Raw genomic sequence first — 14,667 nt, 5'->3', positions numbered from 1 at the left:
CCTGCCAACACCAAGCACTTATCTTCTGGCAGCTCCTTTGGGGGGGAAACTAGCACTTTTTTCACAAAATTGGCACATGATCAGCCAGGACAAATGGGTCTTGAATATAGTGTCATAAGGCTACAGGTTCCATTTTCACACCCTGCCAAGGGCAAACGGTATGCCAGACCTGCCCACACAATCAATGGACAGAGGCACAAAAACAAGTTTCATCCCTCATGGACATGAGGGCCATCCAGCGAGTACCACAGCAAGAGCAAGTGTTAGGTTTTTGCTCATCTGTTCTTGGTGCCTAGAAAGGACAAAGCCTGGAGACCTATACTGGACCCGTCTATTCTAAACACATTTCTGGATATTCCAAAATTCAAAATGTTGACTCTGCAGCAGCTTCTGCCCATGCTGGGCAAAAAGGCTTGGCTTGTGACTTTAGACCTAAGAGTCATACCTGCATGTCTCAATCAGACAATCATGCAGAAGATACCTCAGATTTATAGCTGGCTCAATGCACTACCAATTCTCTGCACTGCCCTTTGGCTTATCTACTGCGCCCAGGGTCTTCACAAAATGCCTGGCACCAGTAATTGCATTTTGCAGACAGAGGAATACAAATATATCCTTACTTGGACGACTGCCTTATTCAGGCAGAGAACAAGGACATTCTACTACAGCATCTGGCGTTTGTGAAAAGATTACTAACATGCGTAGGGTACACAGTAAACGAAAAGAAATCAAAACTAGTACCCGCTCAAGAGATAATATTCCTAGGTGCAAGCTTAAATACAGCTGCCCAGATGGCTTATCTCATGCCAGACAAACAAAGACAACTGACTACTTATTTCAAAATGTTGGCAACAAAAACCCAGTTATGTGCAAGAAAAATTCTGCAGGCATTGGGCTTCATGGCATCCTGCATTCTGCTAATTGCAAAACTGCATATGAGGAAACTACAATGGTATCTAAAAAGTGTTTGGACACAACATTGCCACAGCCTGGAAGCAATAATTACCCTTATTCCCTGCCTGCAACAGGAGTTTCGATGGTGGGCAAAGGCCTGTCACCACAACAAGGGACAGCCTTTCACTTAACCCACAGCCAGGCAGACATTAACAACAGATGCATCAGATTATGCTTGGGGGGCCCGTATGGCAGGAAGATGTATTCAGAGCACATGGTCCACAAGCCAAATGCATCTACATATCAGTCAAAAAGAGATGCTAGCTGTTCACAATGCCCTGACAGCCTTCAAGGATCTACTTCATCCAGGACAACTATTGATAAAGACGGACAATACTATGGTCATGTGGTACATAAACAAGCAGGGAGGCACACATTCCTACCCCCTCTGCAGACTAGACATAACTTTGAGAGACACAGCATTGACTTACCAAGTACACCTGCAAGCACAATTCCTGCCAGGAAACGTAAATACTCTGGCAGATGAACTAACATAAACCTAATGGATCCCCACAAGTGGAAATTGGATCTACAAGTCTTCAGCATGATAATAAGGAACTGGGGATGCCCGGACATAGACCTATTTGCCTGCCCTCACAACTGCCAACTACAGAGAATTCTGCACAAGGACATATCACAAGCAAGCATAGAAAGTGGATGCTCTATCTTTCAGCTGGAAAAACTTAACAGTATATGCCTTTCCTCCACTGCCTCTCCTCCCCAAGGTACTCATAAAGGTCAGACAAGAGAAGCCAAAAATGATACTGATTGCCCCAGACTGGCCCCGCCAGCACTGGGTACCCAATCCTAAAGAACTTGTCTCAATACCCAGCCTGGACATTACCTCAAATTCCTCACTTATTGACCCAAAAAAACAGATTCTGCACAGCCAACTCAGGACCTTAAATCTGGAAGCATGGCGGATAATGTAACTCTCTCTAAAGCGGTGATGGATGTCATTTTGGAGGCCAGGAGGCCTAGCACCAGAAAATCTTATGCAGAAAAATGGAAGAGATTTTGTGCTTGGAACCAGGCACAATGAATTAACATGATTGTACCAAATATTCCTCAGATTTTGCAATACTTAACTGAGATGCTGTACAAAGGCCTCTCCTTTTCATAAATCAAAATTCATGCTTCTGCCATTTTAGCTCATTACAATACAGAACCACCTATTTTTTCCCATCCAATACTACGGCAGTACCTCAGAGGGGCCAAAAACATAAGACCTCCAAGGAGAGCACCAATACCTGCATGGGACCTCAATTATGCCTTGGAAAAAACTCACACTGCCTCCTTTTGAGCCAGCTTCTACAGCTGATATAAAATTCTTATCCTGGAAAACAGCTCTGCTCCTAACAATAACCTCTGCAAGACGAGTCTCTGAGTTACAGGCTCTCATGGCTGTGGAACCTTTTATTTTCCATCCTGACAGGGTTTCTCTGAGGACAAACCCGACATTTATGCCTAAGGTAGTGTCCAGTGTGGCCCTGAACCAAACAATTCATTTGCCTACCTTTTATCCAAACCCACAGATTAAGGGTGAGAGACTGCTGCATTCTTTGGACATTCACAGGCAGCTACGCTTCTACTTGGACAGAACCAAAGCTTTCAGAAAGACTGAACAACGTCTAGTGGCATATGCTGCAGGATCACAAGGAAAGGCCATCTCAAAGCAGACTATTTCAAAGTGGATAGGCCACTGCATTCATTTCTGCTATTCACAGCATGGCAAAGCAGTGCCTAAGGGCATTAGGCCACATTTAACCAGAGCAGCAGCCACTTCAGCAGCCTTCCTCAGAGGAGTACCAACCAAAGACATTTTAGAGGCTGCAACTTGGAGTTAAGTGCATACTTTTACAAAGCAGTATCACTTACCTCTCTACTCTAAATCCAGGGCAAGCTTTGCCACTGCAGTTCTGCAGGGCCTCATAGCCTCTCCTAATTCTATTTAGCCCCAGCCTCCCAACCTTAGCTTTGGGATTCAACCCAATTGTAATGACTGCAACAGTAAAACACGATGAACATAGTACAGTTGTGTACCTACCATAAATGTAGATGTTCGAGTGTATTCACTGTTGCAGTCCAGGTTACCCACCATCCCCCTTTTCTTTGCTGGGACTTATCTGTACGTCTCTATTCTATACAACCTATGTATACAACCTATGTGGTGTATTTGCTTGTAGATGTAGGAAGAGTTTACTTTACTGCATGCATGTTTATTGGCATAAATTAGCGTACTGTTTTGGGGGCACCTGACATCTGGGGCAAGAAAAACTGAAGAAAAACGCGTTGGCTGCATCTTTTATACCCCTGGCGCACTGACGTCAGGGAGGAGATGACAGCAACCGACGCCGGACCAGGACTTTGGAATTCAGGCCGACTGCGGGTAGCCTGCCAGCAGGATAACCCAATTGTAATGACTGCAGCAGTGAATACATTCAGAGCATCTACATTTATGGTAGGTACACAACTGTACTTAATTCACTCCAGTCACAAAGAGAAGGGTACCTTCTCTTGTAGACGTTGTAAAGCCTGTAGATATATCTGCTCTGGTAACTATTTTGAGCACCCACGTCAGGGTGTTGTTGTAGAGACATCACTATACGCTGATTGCGGTGCAAATGATTTAATTTATTTTTCATATTGTGTTGAATGTTATGTTTATTATATAGGTAAGACCAACAGGAGTTTCAGAGAACGCATCTTAGAACATGCGGGTGGTATAAGGAATAAGAGAACTAAGAGTGTGTTGGCACTTCATTTAATTGAGAAAGGTAATGAACACAGTTTTAAATTTCAAGTGTTGGAAGTGATGGGTAAGAATATGAGAGGAGGTTTCATTAAGACTTTCACTGGAGAGAGATAGCAATAGATTATACACCTGGAAGCTAAGTTTCTAGGCATTAATGAATGAGTCTCCTTGAAACCCCACCTGAAGCTATGCCCTTTGAAGCATTGAGTATGTTGTTTTATGTTGCATTTTTTTTTGTATAATTTTTAAAAATATGTTTTTAATGATTTTTGGATACATTTTGAATTTTGTGAGGTGTAGAATTATTGAGGTTAAGATTTACTTAATATATATAAAGATTTTTACAATGTTTGTAAGCATCATTACCAATAAATTTTTATACTAGGTTCACTGCGTTTTTAAATGATGATTGATGTCTTAATCAGTTCTTTTTTCTGATTGGCTTCATTGCATTTAAATACAGATGGTTTGACTGTAATGATTTAGGTCTGAAGAAGCTACCTGGCAGGTAGCGAAAGCGCTTACCTTTTGTGCCTGTTTTATTGTTTTGTAGCCTTTTATGTCTATTTATAAAAGTTTCACTTACTTCACCGTGGTGTGCACTTAGCATTTTCTCAGTTTTTCTCTTTGGTGCCTGTTGGTGCACTTCACCAACTACAAGAAACTTTGTTTCAAAGAATATTAAGCACAGAAATAGAAATAAGAAAAAGCAAATTGTTAACGTTAATTAAAAGATTGTTTAAAAAAAACTTCACTTTAAGAAATTCAACATATATTTAAAATATATATAATTACAAGTCTTTAAATAATTCATTCTATCTTAGATAATTTATTTTAAATTAATCTCTCTGTCCCTTAAAATGGGTTTTAGTGTAACCATCATATTAATTCCTGGGGAGGAATCTGCCTGTAATAAAATCCATTCATATTCTTGTAATTCAAGTTTATTATTTAAGTCGCCCCCTCTTATACTCATAGTTAAAACTCTAAAGGTGAATGCGTGTTTAGCATCATTTTCACTTTTAGCCAATTAATTTGTTATTCCTTTTTATATCAGATCTATGCTCTATAATTCTATCTCTAAGGCGTCTAGTAGATTTGCCTATGTAAAAACTTTTGCATGCTTTACATGTTGCTAAGTAGACTATGTTAGAGGTGTTGAAAGTTGCAAAACATTTAAGTACATATTTTTTGTTAATAATAGAATGTTTAAAATTGTAGTCACTATTTTTGGAAGAACAGCAGCTTCAGTTATGGCATGGGAAGGTGCCTTATTTTGTAAACTTCCTACCATTAGTTTTACATCAAATATCTTTATAGCGTAAGAGTTGTTTTAAATTCATACAATTCCGAAAAGAGAATTTAGGTTTATCACAAATAATATCTATTAATTCTGGAATACTTTTCAAACTACTCTAAATTCCATTATTCTTTTCACACCATCTGTACATCTACTAAAGGTAGTAAGATATTGAAGTATATTCTTCATTTTTTGTTTATCATTCTCATTTGGAATATTATTAGCAATAACATAAGGTCGAATCTGTACATCTCTTATAGTAATAATTTCTTCCCTTATGCTATTTAACAAATTTTCTTCATAACCTCTATCCTATAGCTTGTTAGTGATTCCGTTCATCTGCTCAATACATTTTTCTCTATCAGTATGCAATTTACATATACGCAAATATTGCCCCCTAATAATTCCCCTAGATATATGTGGGGCATGCATATTGGTATAGTGGAGGTATTTATTCTTATGGACAGTTTTGTTGTATACAGATGTCTGTATATTTTCTATATTCATAAATAAATCAACATCCAAAAACTGAATATTATTTGGTGAGGCAGACATAGAGACTTGTAAAAAGCTATCATTGTTGTTCATAAATTCCACAAATTAATTCAACTCATAGTAGCCACCTTCCCAGATGAAAAATACATCATCCACAAATCTTTTGAAAAAAGCCACTTTAGAGCTATAACATAACGGAGCATTATACACAAATTCTGACTCCCATTTATCTAAAATCAAGTATGCATAAGTATTGGCAATGGGAGTACCCATTGCCACTCCTGATGTCTGATAAAATTTATCATTAAATACAAAGTATGATTATCTAACACAAGCTTAAGTAATTCACAAACAGTTTCTGTCTACCCAGCAATCCATGTTTATTACTATTCCTCTTAATAGAATGTATTCCATATTCCTTGGGAATCACTTTAAACAGTCACTTTTATATCAAGTAAAACAAACATAAAAGGCTTGTGTTCTCTGCTTGCAAAAAAAATGCTGCAGCTGTTCCAAAAAATCACCAGTACCCTTAATGTAACTTTTTGCATACTTAAGATAACTGGACAAAATATTTTGTAAATATAATGAAATTAGTTCAGTGGACCAACCTGTTCCTGATATTATAGGTCTCATGGGTGATTGGACAATAGATTTGTGGACTTTAGGAAGTCCATAAAGTATTGTTATTATAGGACAAGGAACAGAAAAGCAGTGGAATATCTCAGTATTTATATCATTCATAGCTTGTAAATCAAATATGGATACATTGATAATTACTAATAATTCTTTTCACTTAGGTTCATAGGTTGGTACAAGGCTATCGGCCCTAGGGCCTATACAAGCCAAGCCATAGCAATTCCCTGGATATTTCTTCCCACAGTATTTACTTCCCTGGACCCCTGTCTAGCAGGGCGACTGACGTGATCCCCAAGGTGAATTTCCTATCTCCCATCCAATTGTCGAGGTTTCTTTTGAAGAGGGCCAAGGAGGCGCTCTGCTTGACATATATGGGCAGTCTGTTCCAGAGTATGGGGAGTCTCTGGGTCAGGAACCTATCCCTCCAGCATGTTTTGTTCACATTAGATATTTCCTTAAAGGCAGATTTATCAGACAAAATTAAATACATAGCTTTTAGGTATTTATCCCTATCCATGAGGACTGTTGCCCCACTTTTATCTGCCTCTCTCATAATAATAATAATATAATTTTTACATAGCAGCTGTAGGGCTTGCCTTTCATCATTGGATAGGTTATAGAACTTTTTAAAGTTACGATCATTTTTATAATATTCACGTAATTGTGATTCACAAATATCATGAAAAGCTGTCATCACAGGGTGGCTAAAAGGAATAAATGTACTAGCACATTTAAGAGGGATATTCTCTAGCATCACAGAATCTTTAAAAATAAGTTTAAGGTTAATATTATGACAAAACACTTTCAAATCAGTTAAGGCAGTAGTTAAATAATCTACAGTCGCAGGTATAAATTTCAAGCCTTTGTTTAGCAATGATCGAGTTAGTTAATATTAATTCTGGTAAATTCACAACAGCATTGTTTTCAGATGTAATTGCTACAGACAAATCTGATGTAGCACAATTAATGACAGAACCACATACTAATGTATTTGTTGTTTTTTCTTGTTAATCATTCTCTGGTTGCTGTGAGACCTCCCCAGCTTCCTTTGTAATGAAAGACCATTCGAGGGAAGATGTTTCTTTGAACTACCTCCAGTAGTTTTAGCTGGAATATAACAGTACTTTGCCGAAAATCCGGTGCATTAGTGTTGCTTGAAACCGTTGTTACAGAACCGGAAGTATTTGGAACACATGTCACAGGAGTAGATGCCTCAGAAGTGGTTTGCGTTACATTCAAAGCATTTTCATTGGTTGCCACTGTGACGACCGTGCTCTGGCCCAGCAATCAAGGAGCCTCAGTCCTCACCAGTAACACCAGGGAGGTCGTCTCATAGAAGAGAAAAGGATAACTAATACACACAGTAAAGTACAATTTCCCTTAAGTGCACACAGAGATCACAGTCAGTCTTGGGCTGGTTGCTCCCTTGCTCACCAGGTCCCCAATAATACTTCCAACTGGCACAGCTATAGGGTCCAGGTCTCAGCCTAACTGGGCAAGATAAAACCTCCAGTACCTTCTCTGTCCAACCAGTGCTTCGCGTCCCTGCCAAGCAGCTGACACAACACACACACACTTTGAGATAAGTATTTATGCAACTTTACAGACACTACTGGGAAAGGCTGACACAGATTCTCCAACTGTGCCCCTTTACACAGACTATACGGTAGTAATTACTGCCACCACCCAGTTAATAATGGCTATTAAAGGGCCCTTAAAAGGGTGTCTAATATTGCACAGTAATAATTGATGTCCAATGGTAGTATGACTAACAGTCAAGGCTTACTTTAGAGTGGTCTATTACAATAACCTCTATAAATGTGCAGTGTACTCTAGAGCTTATCTCTACACAAATCAGCCACAGGTAGAAGGTGTTAAAAATATTTAATAATACATAATTAAAACACAAGACAAAACCACTGAGATATCTTAAGAGTTCAGAGATCACACAGAAACTTAAAATAATACAGTAGGACAGGTCTGATTTTTAAAGAAAAATATCTAATTAATCTTTACTAGCTTTAACTATTCTTACAAGAAATCACAGTGCTAAAATTTACATGTGAGCACAAGGCAGAGTGCTGATAAGTTAGATATCCAAGATCAAAATGCTCTCAGGTCTCTTGTGAGAAATAGTATTTAAACATTGCTAACAAACATGTCTCTAAGGCCCTCCCAAAATTACATAATTTTTGACACTTGGGTTTTCCCAGTATTCATATTGCATCATCTTAACACCTGGTCTGAGTTCTCAGGCCACAAACTGCATTATTTAGCAATCTAACACCTCCTCAGAAACTTACAACAATACAAGACATTTCACATGTATATTCTAACAAAAACTAGAGCAATAAAGCACCTTCCACATCTAAATTCTAGTCATAAACTTTAGCTGTAAAACAATGGTCTTCATCCAGCCGCCCTGGAGCCGAATTCTAACATGAAAGAGTACAACATGCTTCACTGGGCCAGTAGAGTGCAATGTTGTCATATATTTTGCAGTTCCACATTTCACAGTATTCTTTACACTCAAGAAACATGCCTGTATTTTACATTTATTATCAAGAAAACATGCCTGTATTTTAAATGTATTTACAAATGCCAGAATTGTATATCAAATTCTATTTGACTAGGCTGGCAGCCTTCACCCATCTCTCCCCAATCCTCACAGCCACATTTGAATAACTTGTAGATGCTTGTGTTTGAATTAAAGGCACAGATATATCATCCAGAGAATACGTAGAGTTGTTCAGTTTCTTTGCTGACATCTTTAGATTTCCTAATTTGATTGTCTTTGGGCCAAGAAAAAATATGCCCATTAGAGAAGTCATTCAAGTCCCTATTTAGTTTCTTCCGTTTCCCATTCTCAAGATACCGGTCATAGCTTTGAATTCTGTCTAGCATTTTATTATATTCAGCAACATGAGTTGAAAAAGTAGATAGTGAAGAAGTTTGCTTCTCTGCTATATTAATTTCTTCACATAATTCAGTTTCTATTTTTTGGAAAAAGACATTCATTAGTCATATAGTCTAGACTTAATTTCAGATTCATCTCTTGCCATCCTCTAAATAATGAGGGATAAGAATTGCCATACGAAGGCATTTTTAGAATTCTCAGACCTTGAGGGTACTATCCTCAAGTCTAAGTATGCCATAAAACTAAAACGCTGCCATTGTTAAACTTTATATTTCTTTACCTTCCATTCCAACAAGGTTAGCTGTTGAAAAAATTCATCAGGTATATTAGTTGTTGAATTCATTTCTTGTCTTTGCACTGATGTTTTAGTCGTGGATAAGAGTGGATTTAATCGAACAGCAGTCCCCGATTCATTTTCAAAGGCTGTGCTGTGTAGATATTGTTAGCACTTCCAAAGTTCTTATACGAAGAAATAGAAACAGCGACAATAAGAACGTTTGTGAAGTAGTACATCAAAGAGATGAGGGCCCTTTACCTAGCATTACAGACCTTTCGACAGGTCCTGCTACCCGACACCTTGAAAGTAGTCCGAGACAATATGACTGTCTTGTGGTACATAAACAAGCGGGGGGGGGCAAGGTTGTACCCCCTTTGCAGCCTAGCCATACACATCTGGACCCTAGCATCAGTACTCCATATCCACCTGCAAGCAGTGTATATCCCTTCAGCAGTGTGCGCAGTGGCAGACATATTCAGCAGAACCTCTGCACACTCTCACGAATGGATACTTCACAGAGAGGTGTTCCTGGATCTTATACACAGGTGGGATATTCTTCAGGCAGATCTGTTTGCCTCCTCCCAGAACAGACAGATGCCTCTGTTTTGTACAAGGGATCCACACACCCCCAAGCCTGGAAAGTGGATGCCTTCTCTTTCTCTTGGGCGGGGATATATCTTTATGCCTCCCCCCCCCCTTTCACACTGATTCAGAAGGTCCTTCTGAAGATACAGAGACACAAACTGAAAATCCTGCTGGTGACTTCCTACTGGCTAAGAGAGCATTGGTTTCCCCTTCACTTTTAGCCAAGGGCAATCAGCACAGGTTACCCCACCTTTTAGACCTACTGACATAAGACAGGGGATCCCTAATACACCCTCAGGTTACCAATCTCAAACTCACTTTATAGGTGATAGGGTTCTGATCTGCTTCAGACACCTGTACTCAGAGGACGTACCCAGTATTCGGCAGTAGGCCAGGAAACCTAGTACAAGGAGAAATTGGGTCAAAATGGAAAAGATTCTCCAGATGGTGTCAAAAGAAAAAAACAGGACCTTTTACTCATTCTTGTACCTCCGGCCCTTTCTTGCTTGTGTGAGCTTCTACATTCAGGACGGACGTATTAGTCTGTTAAGGTCCAGTTGTCTGCCATTTCCGCTTGCCTGCCTTTGGTACCTCCTCCTGCATCCAGATTAGAGGTTAAGCTATTCTTGAAAGTGGTCCTCCATATCCCCCCCCCCCCCCCCAGGAAGCCAATACCTCCTGTTTGGGACTTAACTTTTGTCCTTGAAAAACTTACCTTACCGCCATTTGAGCCAGCTCATTCTGCATCACTGAAGCTATGCACATGCAAAACTGTTATGCTGGTGGCCCTCACATCTGCCAGAAGGACATCAGAAATGCAAGCCCTGATGGTCACCTCCCCATACCTCATCTTCCATAAAGACATGATCTCTCTCAGGACTAACCCTTCCTTCATGCCTAAGGTGGTTAATGAGCTGTCTTTACATCAGACCATTAAGCTTCCTGTCTTCTTCCCTCAACCTCAAAGTTCCTCTGAAAGGACCTTACATTCCTTAGATGTCCACAGACAACTTGTGTATTATTTAGACAAAGCTTTAGAAGGTCTGACCAGCTATTCGTCTCCTTCCACTCAAGGGCCTTGGGGAAGGCAGTCTCGAAACAGACTGTATCCTCGTGGATCTCAAAGGCCATCTCTGCATGTTGCTCCCTTCATGGAAAAGTCCTATCTAGAAATGTGAAAGCTCATGCCAGGACAGCTGCTGCTTCAACGGCCTTCTTCAGGGGAGTAGACTATGCTTCGAGTCTACCTGGTCATCATTCCATACACTTACCAAGCATTCTAAACTAGATTTAGTTTCTAGAGCTAGAACTGGATTTGTTAGCTCAATCCTACATGGTCTCATAGACTTGGGGACCACATCCTTCCTCCCAGGCTCATACCTAGAAGCTTTGGTACTCTCCCTACAGTTATGAATACTGCAACATGAGAAGAGAAGGACATAGAGTAGTTGTGTAAGAACTTACCATATCCTTAGATGTCCTTCTCTTCCATGTTGCGTTCTCTCTTTACCTTCTTGCTTACCAAAGGTACTACTGTATGCGGCAGTCCTTTCTGAAGTGAGTACGTGCAGACTTCACACTTATAGCCAACGTCAGTTTATGGCTTTGACATCAGACGCTGCACATACCTCTGATCCTAAGATTTTGTTATACTGGCCGGATGTCTGGTGCTGCAGGCAGCCACCTCCCTACTGTTATGAATACTGCAACATGGAAGAGAAGGACATGTAAGGTTAAGGTAAGTTCTTACACAACTATTCTTTGTTTACAGAGAATGCATTGCTTGACAAAGAAACATATTTAAAATAAATAATACTGTATTAAGTGTCATACTGTGATTACACTTGAAGGGCTAAATTTTTTTATTGTTAGCAAGTATAGAAGTGGTGTAACTGTGGACATCAGGCAAGAACATAAACATTGTATGTTTTCCCCCTGAGCAGTTTTATGGTTTCCATTAAAAATGGATACAAGTACATGAAATAAATTGTTAAATTTTGTTTATATATTTTTTGACAGACTGGTGCTGGGCCAAATGCTTCCTTAGCTCAGATGATCAGTGGTTTGGTTGGCCAACTTCTTATGCAGCCAGTTGTTGTGGGTAAGTTTTTAATTTTTAACCGTTTAGTACAGATTTAGGTAAAGTAAGGAAACATGTAATGTTTAGCTTTGTTACTGTTTTATTTAACATAAAAATATGTTGCAGAATAAAAAAGTAAATGTTGCATGAATGCCATGTTTAGAAGTAAATTATCAAAGATTTAGATTTTACTTTGAAAAGTGGTATAACTTTAATGGGTGTTGACCACCTTATTTTAGCAGATCCTTACTCTACAAAATTATTTCTTAGTGGTATCCATGCTGTTACACATGATCCTTTCTCACTCGCATCCCGAGCTACCTGAAACCATAAACATCTGGCTTCATTTATGAATTTTTTTTCAGTTTAGAATTTGAGGGCACGAGGGGAGTTTTTAACCTGGATGAGAGGAATTCCAAAAACATTGGGCTCGGAATCTAGAAACTGTGATTTCCACAATGGGCTTATTGTGAGGGGGGTGAAGGACACTGATGATGGTGGAAAGAGAGCCAAGATGGAATGTGAATTTCCTTATAGTGGGTGGCTGGCTTGCTAGAAGTGGAAAGGATTCTAATTGTAGAAGTTTAAAAAGGAAGTGCTCTTGGGAAGAGGTGTGGTCTCTGACTGGCAGCCATTTAACTTTTGTTGAGGATCAAACATTAGATACCTTGCCTTTGGTGGGAGGGTTATAAATCTGCAACTGCATATTTTCAGTAAAGTTTGTTGCCTTTTTCTTGGAGGCTACAGGCATAATCGGTGGCTTGTGTTTAAGTTGGGTGAGTAAAATGTCTTTCCCAAATGGCATCCTTACCTAAAGGGGAAAGAAAATTGTGATATTTTCTGTCTCAGTAAAGACATTTATTAAGTTTTGCTTTTCTTATTTTTAAATGTTGCTGAAAATGTGAGGTTCAATCTCAATACTAACTTGCAGAAGTGTTCTTTAAGCTTTTGCATGTTATCTTTATCATGGACTGGGGAAACTGTTTTCTTTCTCTGGATGTCTAAAGAATATTACTTTTATTTTACGTATTTATTGTTCTCTATTTCTTGACTGTATAAGCCCACTGGACACACCTGTCTGTCTTCAGAGTTGACCCGGGAGCAAATGATTTGTTCAGAGTCAACAGCAGGCAGATGAAGGTGGAAGGAATCAAACTCTGTATCCCAGATGCAAGAAACAGCTCATTAACAGCTTATAGCTTTAGTACTTTGCACCAACTGCCAGTAATTTCATTTGTGAAGTTAAGTTGTGACTTGATTAAAGTCCATTATTTCCTTTTTAATGTTGGAAAGTGAGGGGCCAGATCTGTAGGTCACCCTATCATCTACTTATAAGATTATTGGTAGCTGTGATGCTTCATAATAGAGGTTATTAATACAAACACAGAATAGTGAACAAATAAGACATTTGTGACACACATTTTGTCAGAATTGTAGCTGATGAGGGTATTAACCTATGTTAACTTTAATGTGACTGCTAGATAGAAAGCGTTTAAACCTGACAGGGACTTTTATATTAATACCTTTGCCGGAGAGAAGTCAGTTCATTAAGAGATTAAGTTAATGGCCTTTGTGAGGTCATTGAAAATTAAGCTGGTCATGTTGCCTTTTTTTCCATCTTGAGCAGAATGTCATGAAACGGTAAAAGATGGTCAGAATACATAATTCAGCCAACACAAAATGCCATACAGATGACCTGATAAGGAGATCACATTTTGTATGTAGCTAGTGTAAACAATTTTTTAAGGAGTTTCCCCAAGTGTTGGGAGACTCGAGAATGAGTTATATTCAGAAGATTCGTTATGTGTGAGGAATTTTGGGTAAAGAGGTAATTAGAACTTGCTTCTCAATGTTTGTGAAGGTGGCAGTGCAGAGGTTGATAATATGGAGGAGAAGGGGACGCTGTGTTTATGATATAGAACAGTAAACCTTAATAGCTGTCAGTGCAGGGTAGATAATCTGTGATGATGCCTAAAAATTGTGCAATGTCCTTTTGTTTAATTAAAGAAAAGTAAACTGATGGAATATAAAGAAGAGGATAGAAGGAGGGAGAAGAGGAATGGGCTTAGTTATAGTGAGGAGAGCACATTTTTAAGAAGATATTTGAAGATGTCTGCCCTTAGCCTGCATAAATGGACCCACTTTCATCTGATCTGTTTTGAGAATAGGCACTTACTTGCTATATTGATTTCTGAAAAATTCTTTGAATAAGTGAAAGTGGAAGTTTGCTGGACTTGTCCTGAGATTTCTTAAGCTTTTTTGGTTAGATTCCTTAGTGATATGAATGTGTCCCTAGTTTGTGTTGTATGTGCATTTCCATTATTGTCGGTCTGAGTCTCCGTTTTGGTGCAGCCTGAAGCTCTGCTGTCTTCCTGTAGTTTCAGAATTAGTTTTAGGTCAGAATTTTTTAATTTCTTCCTTGAAAGAAAAGTGACTACTTTGAGCGTTTTGTAAATGTTGCAGTAAATTTTAATGTAATGGAAGAATGATCTGTAATGGTATGCGCCAGACCTATAAGTATGTCTGGGGTGTCTTTGTTAGTTCAGGAAGTGAGTGATTACTTGTTTTGATGTGGAGTCCAATAGGGCAGTTCAGAATTGGTATTATGTTGTGATCACTGTTGAAGTCCATGTCTTTCATTCTTTATTGGGCTGTGGAGGTTAAT

At 39.0% G+C, this 14,667-nt stretch overlaps 1 protein-coding gene across 6 annotated transcripts in view; it reads left to right on the top strand.

Moving 5' to 3' along the window:
* Positions 1-14,667, top strand: part of BAG6 (BAG cochaperone 6) — a 2,260,316-nt gene that overhangs the window by 1,000,778 nt on the left and 1,244,871 nt on the right. For all 6 annotated transcript variants that reach the window (XM_044083264.1, XM_044083261.1, XM_044083265.1 and 3 more), the window contains one exon: positions 11,942-12,023. In XM_044083264.1, coding sequence (XP_043939199.1) covers positions 11,942-12,023 — 82 coding nt within the window. The remainder of the gene's footprint in view (positions 1-11,941; positions 12,024-14,667) is intronic.

This window comes from Protopterus annectens, chromosome 9.part0 (genome assembly GCF_019279795.1).
Source record: "Protopterus annectens isolate FY-2018-M chromosome 9.part0, PAN1.0, whole genome shotgun sequence".
Lineage (NCBI taxonomy): Eukaryota > Metazoa > Chordata > Ceratodontiformes > Protopteridae > Protopterus > Protopterus annectens.
Note: the sequence above shows the minus strand (reverse complement) of the source record. Positions and strands in the feature narration are given on the sequence as shown.